This window comes from Barbus barbus, assembly GCF_936440315.1.
Source record: "Barbus barbus genome assembly, chromosome: 33".
Classification (NCBI taxonomy): domain Eukaryota; kingdom Metazoa; phylum Chordata; class Actinopteri; order Cypriniformes; family Cyprinidae; genus Barbus; species Barbus barbus.
This window is the reverse complement of record NC_136761.1, coordinates 22318503-22324969: the sequence shown is the minus strand read 5'-3', so window position 1 is coordinate 22324969 and position 6467 is coordinate 22318503. Positions and strand designations below refer to the sequence as shown.

At 40.4% G+C, this 6467-nt stretch overlaps 1 protein-coding gene across 2 annotated transcripts; it reads right to left on the bottom strand.

The window, feature by feature from the left end:
- Positions 1 to 204: 204 nt before the first annotated feature.
- On the bottom strand, positions 205 to 6042 carry LOC306853736 (RNA-binding motif protein, X chromosome). 2 transcript variants are annotated; one of them, XM_079391369.1, is made up of 10 exons: positions 5962 to 6042; positions 5016 to 5141; positions 4749 to 4855; positions 4392 to 4551; positions 4117 to 4233; positions 3929 to 4037; positions 2806 to 2940; positions 2638 to 2729; positions 413 to 2089; positions 205 to 335 (listed from the first exon to the last, which is right to left on the bottom strand). In XM_079391369.1, exons 2-9 carry the CDS (start codon positions 5122 to 5124, stop codon positions 1776 to 1778), a joined length of 1143 nt encoding a protein of 380 aa, XP_079247495.1. In that variant the 5' UTR covers positions 5125 to 5141; positions 5962 to 6042; the 3' UTR covers positions 205 to 335; positions 413 to 1775. The 2 variants fall into 2 exon arrangements, with proteins under 2 accessions (XP_079247495.1, XP_079247496.1); XM_079391370.1 differs by having other exon boundaries at positions 4117 to 4218.
- Between the last annotated feature and the right edge of the window lie 425 nt (positions 6043 to 6467).

The window sequence follows — 6467 nt, the reverse complement described above, 5'->3', positions numbered from 1 at the left end:
CAACTTAGTTCTCCAGTGGACGTCTGCCATATAACCAACATAAAGGCTCTTTGACATTTCAGTGACACAAAAGGAACTGTGATTGCTTTAAAATGCCGCAACAATTTTCCATATGGCTCAACTGTTTTTAGATTAAATTAGCCTGAGTGAACAGACTTGACCATACAACTACAGCAGCACTTAAGATATACAGACAACCAAGTTCATTTCAATTAAATACATAGTTTATTGAAAAGCCCCCCCAAAAATAAACAATTCATCTGTAGCACTCCAGGACTCCATCTAAACAACTCGTGCCTCAACAGCAGCCTCCAAAGAACCTGAACAGCTTGGACCTAGATGAAAAGAAAAGTAGTTAATTATACGAAAACACCAAACATAGGTTTGAAAAGGTTTAAAGACTTCCACATACCTGCATCTTACTTGAGACCATCATGCATCACCAAATGGCAACAGGTGCTGATCAGCAATGAGGTATTACCATCAAACTCCTTTCCCACCCCATTCAGCCTGCAATGAGAGTCTCCATCAGCAAACTGTTGTAGCTCAGCATAAGGGACAAATATTTTTAAATGCAATTTTACAAAAGAACTCAAATGACCCAAACTGATTGGTTTTCCAGGTTTGTTGATAGGGTGCCGTCTTTCTCCACATGGTCTCCTTTGTTAGAAACGGCATGCTTGAGAGCGTTCTGGCTTTTTGTTAATACTAAGTGAGTTTACTACATTTTCAAAAGGGCTCCACTGGGAGGTTTCAAGAGGTTTTGCAGCTATGTGGTTTACATTTGGCCGTAGATATAGATCCATTGAGGAGACACATCTTAACATCCTTTTTAAAAAAAATCAAATAAAAAAAAAAGGGGGGCCATTTCTCATTTGAAAGGAGTAGGAAAAAAAATAAAAAATTCCAGACATTTTCTCCTTTAGTGCAGTAGAACTGGCTGATATTTCTGAGATTAAGATCTCCTAAACTGAAGTGATCCAGTGGTTGGGGGAAGAGTGATCATAGACTCCTTTGAAGGCAGAAGTGAGGTTGTTAATAAAATGTTGGAAATTATGTTTCAGATTGCATTTGAAAAAGCCAGGGCAACCAAGTCGATGTTTGACTAAATTACACTGCAAAATAACACCACCGAGACTTGACATACCAGAACAAAAGGGTTTGCTTTGCTTACCAGCTGTTGACAGGTTTTATCTGTGGTGCTGATTTGTTTCTTGCATTTTGGTTGTCTTTGGATTGGTCGATGCAAGGCGTCAATGTTTAGGCTTTGTGATGAAGGATCCATTTGCACTGAGGAAAACTACACCCATAGAGTTTGGAAAAAGGTGACATTTGCCCAGTCCCCAACAATGTGAACAATCATGCCTACATGAATATTCTGCATTGCTTCTATATTAAGTGGAATTTGGGGTTGCTCACCATGGAAAACTGAAGAGGTAAATTAATATTTATGCATCATTTCTAATTCTCTTTATTGGTAAATGAAAGCCATATGTTAGGGCATTTGCAGGTTTAACAAGTCACTAGTATACAAAAAGAACACACTTAGATTTGCAACGGTACCATTAAATGGGAAGTGGGCAAGAGAAAAGAAACTATATATTTAAAAATGACAAAAATAAAACCTTCACAAGTTTGAGTACAGCTTGAAACTGAAGCACGAAGTCCAGAGTTTAAAAGGGTGCTCTTTTTTTTTTTTTGGAATCTTAAAGTCTTTTGAACGCTTCGACAATCCATCATTTCTCCTTTTTATTTTTTCCTCCCCAGAGTCCATCTCAGTATCTGTTCCGGGCCATTCCTCTATCTGCCCGACCGCCACCTCGGCCACCACCCCGAGGCGCCCCACGGCTCGAGCTGTTGTATTCACGAGGATAGCCTCTCTCAAGAGGAGGGGGTGGCCCTCGCCCGTGCCTACCCGGACGGTCACCACGACTAGCAGAGTACGGGTCACTCCGACTGCTGGGATAACTGTCTCGACTGCCATATCCATCCCGGGAACTGCTGCCATAGTCGTCATAACGACTTCTTTCGCCACTCCCACTGTAGGACGGAGGGGGACCCCTTGAGGGTGGGGCGCTGCGTGAGTTACCTGCAGGGTCAATGGGTCATGTAATTGGCAAAATTAACTTCAACATTCTTTGCAAGATACTGCGTTGTCAAGTGCCCATTTCCCTAAAATTGTGTCACGACTAGTTCAAAATGTTAGAAACTTTCCAAATGAGGATAGAACAAATTTGGATTTCACGTTACGGGTGGGACTAGTTAAACCTAAGATACCTGGACTACCCAACTGCAGTGTTGACACTCAGAGCCCTTTGGCACGCCACTGTTGAGTAAGTGCACTTTCCTTGGTTTGGACTGAATTCCGTTTAGATTGTAGTTTGGATACTGGATCTGTGTTGGTTGTTTGGACAGAGCTACCAGAACGACCGGAACATTTTGGGGTGCAAAAAACAGCTTGCAAGAGATTCCTTGTTGGTGCATTTTTTGGGGGGTGGAACACTCAGGATGAAAAGACGCCGCATTTGATGTTTCCACTTTTTGGCAATGACACGAGGCAGCCCTTTGCAGGCGCAAAACAGGCAGTTTGAGTGGAGCCCCTTAACCCTTTTCACCACACTAAAGGTTTAGTCTTACCGTAACTATCGTAAGGGTCTCTATAGGAGCCTGAACTGGGCCGATCCATGTAACCCCTGGGCTCTCTTCCTCCACCATAGCCATCACGATCACTAAGAAACAGATGTTAGGCTGGATTCTTAAACTGCCATTTCATACACACACCTGTTGTACGATGTTCACACACACCTGTAAGCTCTGGATCCTGACCCATAATCATCTCTAGAACTGGAATGGCCCGAATACTCCCGGTATGGGTAGTCACGTGGTGGCGGGGCATAGTCTCGACTGTCCCGTGAACTCATGTAGTCGCGGCTGGAGTAGCTGTAAAACAACAGCTTGTGAGTTTCACTGAATACTGCTCGATTATTAGTCTAATGTTAAATCACCTGCATTGTGTTCATTACTTTCGAGTTAGCATTTATAATTTATTTAAATTAAGTTTTAGTAATTTTAATTAGTTTGATATTTCAGCTTTAAAGTGATAGTTCACACAAAAAAAAAAAAAAAAAAATCATCATCCTCATGCCATCCTAGGTGAACATGAATTTCTTCTTTCAGATTAATACATTTGGGATTATATTAAAAAAAAATTGTCCTGACTCTTCCAAGCTTTATAATGCCAGCTAATAGCTGTTGAAAACCATCATAACTGCCTCCTGAAGCAAAGTGATGCGTTTGTGTAAGAAAAATATCCATATTTAAAACTTTAAACTGTAATCTATCTTCTGCGTGCACAAATTAAAAGTACAAAACAAAGATTTGTAAAGAGATGTTAGTGGATTTCGATTTAAGCCAAGAGACGACTGGTTTTACTTTCATAAACAAAACTTGGTTCTCACGAGATCAGCATATTCCCACCAAAGCTAATTCTACGCCTACGTAAACTGCTGGAACGCCACTCTCTCATGAACGTGCGTACGACAGTTAGTGGAGATAACTGTTTCTAAAGTTTTAAATATGGATATTTCTCTTACACAAATGCATTGCTTCACTTCAGAAGGCCTTTATGGAGCCCTTTTATGATGGATGGATTAACTTTATTGGATTTAAACTCAATGCCCACTCATTGCCATTATAAAGCTTGGAAGAGCCAGAGCATTTAATATAACGCCCATTGTATTCATCTGAAAGACCCAGACAAATACACCCAAGATGGCTTGAGGGTCAGTAAATCATGGAGTCATTTTTATTATTGCGTGAACTAATAACCCTTAATAATCAAGGCAACTCTCCCATGTTTTTTGAACCTGATATTTAGATTTCCCATCTTCATTTCTGTATTATGCATGCTTTTTGCTAATCATCCCACCTATCTTTACTGTAGTGGTCATCACGAGGCGGAGGACCATCATCCCGTCGTGACATCAGAGAATCTCTGCGAGGAGGGCCGTATGGGTCCCTGTCTCTGGACATTGGCGCTGTTAAAGACATTGAGAAAATAATGATTTTATGGTTCAGATCATTAACACTATAAATCTGCATGTTCGCCAAACTCACATCTGCCCATTGGCCCCGACGGTGCAGATCTCTTGGGTGGGGGTCCTCCATTCCGCACTGGGGGGCCTCTTTTCAGTGGTGGTGGCCCTCTGGATGACATGCCTTTAAAAAAGGGTTCTACAATACCTACGTTATCTTGGTAATATTTGTTTTGGCAGCATGCACATTAAGCATAGGCTCAGAACTTCTTAGAGGACAATCAGTTCAAACAGATCATCGAAATAGTATCATCATGGCACTAATAATAAAAGTTAAAAAAAGTGGGATAAAGTTACCTCTGCTTGGTGGTCCCCGCATTCCACTTGGTGCTCCCCTGGACCCCCGCAGACCTCTAGAAGGGCCACGACTCCGTGGCGGTGGTGGACCACGGCGTCCTGAAGACTCAAACTGAGGTTTTGTGGCCTGTTCCACTTTAATAGGCTTTCCATCAAGGGGCTTTAACACAAGAAACAGACGTTTAGGAAATTGCTCTTAAATTAGACAGACAAATAGATACAAGCAAATGTGTGCATTCATTATGTAAGCTCAGAACTTCTTAGAGGACAATCGTGGGCTATATCAGTTCAAACATTTCACTGCCACAAATCTTCATCACAGCTCACAAATCTGAAGATCACACCATTACTACTCACCTTTCCATTCATTTCTCTCGCTGCATCTTTTGCGTCACCGGGATTTTCATAAGTAACAAATGCAAAGCCTCTAGATTTATTAGTTTCACGATCCTTCATCAACAGAACTACAAAAGACAAGTTGGAGGAAAACATGATTACGAAACATGCTTCAATACAAACATTTTAGCTCTTGTCTAAAGCAAGTTACAATAACGTATTAAATCTTGCACAACAGAAAGACCAATGTATAAACAAGTAGTATAAATAATAGAAAGCTACAATTACCTTCTGATATTCTGCCAAATTTGCTGAAATATGCTTCAAGGACCTTCTCACTAGTTTCAGTGTTCAGGCCACCGATGAAGAGCTTCCCTGGTCGGTCTGCCTCAGCCATGCTTTCCAATATTGCCACTGCAGGGGAGAGACATTTATGCATGAGAATAATCCAGTGCATTTTAAGTTAAAAATTTAAACCAGCATAAGATGGTCTATCACCCGGTCTAACAAAAAAAAAGTGCCTAAAAGCAGCAAACAGACCAACCTAACCATGTTGGGAGACCAGAGCGCGAGACAATTTTAACAACATTACATGCTTAGGAGCAATGCAAAATACCAGTACATGTTACACGGTTAAGGAAGTTAGAAAAGCTATTTAGTTACAGAAACACGTTTAATTTCATCATTCTCTGGAGCAGATGGTTAACTCTGCCACCATTAGCTGATAGGCCCTGCCTGGCTGCAGTTGATGAACACGTGCGAAGGCTAACTTACGAACATTCACTAATATGGTTACAAAAGACACTAAATATTTCGGTTTACCAGTTTGCATGACATTTACATGTGCATTTTAAAGCATGGTTCACAAAATGGCGGACGCTTAAAATCATAAAGCTACAGGCAGATGCAGCAGCTTGAGACCTCTTCCGGCCGTGTAGCTAACTTACAGCATATGTTTGATTAAGAACGTCATAAATGCACGATAAACACATTTAACACTACTTAGATTAAAGTACATAAGCGAATAACGCCACATGCAAATTCAAAATGGCGATTAAAATGTGCATTTAGAAAAACATCTTGTCGTGCACGAGGCCATTTTCAGTTATCATCACAGCTGCTAAATATACATGGCTAGGAGCTAAGCTAAGGTTTTGCCAGATGAAACGTCCACCTGTTAACCAAAAACCATGATTACATTAGACGAATCTATTTCAATTATCCACTTACTCACCTCAGGATCAACAGACAGAAACAAAAGCGTCTGCTGGTTTATATGTGACTAATGTGTTGACCCGCCCAGTCTTTACTCTACGGCCAGAAGGAGGAACTTGACGGTTTAAAGGTCTCTAGCGCCCCCTCTTGCCATGTTTGCAAACTGTACTCATTTTAGTCAGCTGCACTCTTTAATATTTAATAGTACACAAAATAAATTAATATGTATTTAAACTGTGTACTGGATTAAGATTCCAGTCATATCTGTAGCTAAATAACTGTTTACATGAAGCAGGTCGCCTCAGGCATTATAATGACCAAACAAACTAAATTTCAAATATATATTATACATTTGAGACTTCCCTAATAATATAATAATTTTATTTCTACTATCCCTTGGCCATTAAATATATGACTGTTGACATATCATCATATTACTTTAAGTTAGAATAGGCTTACTGAGCCGAGTGTTTCCATATCAAGTCAAGTCTGGCATTATTATTATTATTATTAAAAGTTTATCTT

Excerpts from the sequence above, each read along its gene's own strand:
- LOC306853736 (XM_079391369.1), bottom strand. The coding sequence starts at position 5,124 with ATGGCTGAGGCAGACCGACCAGGGAAGCTCTTCATCGGTGGCCTGAAC. Across the intron at positions 4,234-4,391 it reads GCGGGGACCACCAAGCAGAG|AACCCTTTTTTAAAGGCATG; the intron begins GTAACTTTATCC and ends TAGGTATTGTAG. Across the intron at positions 2,090-2,637 it reads AGACCCTTACGATAGTTACG|GTAACTCACGCAGCGCCCCA; the intron begins GTAAGACTAAAC and ends TTGACCCTGCAG.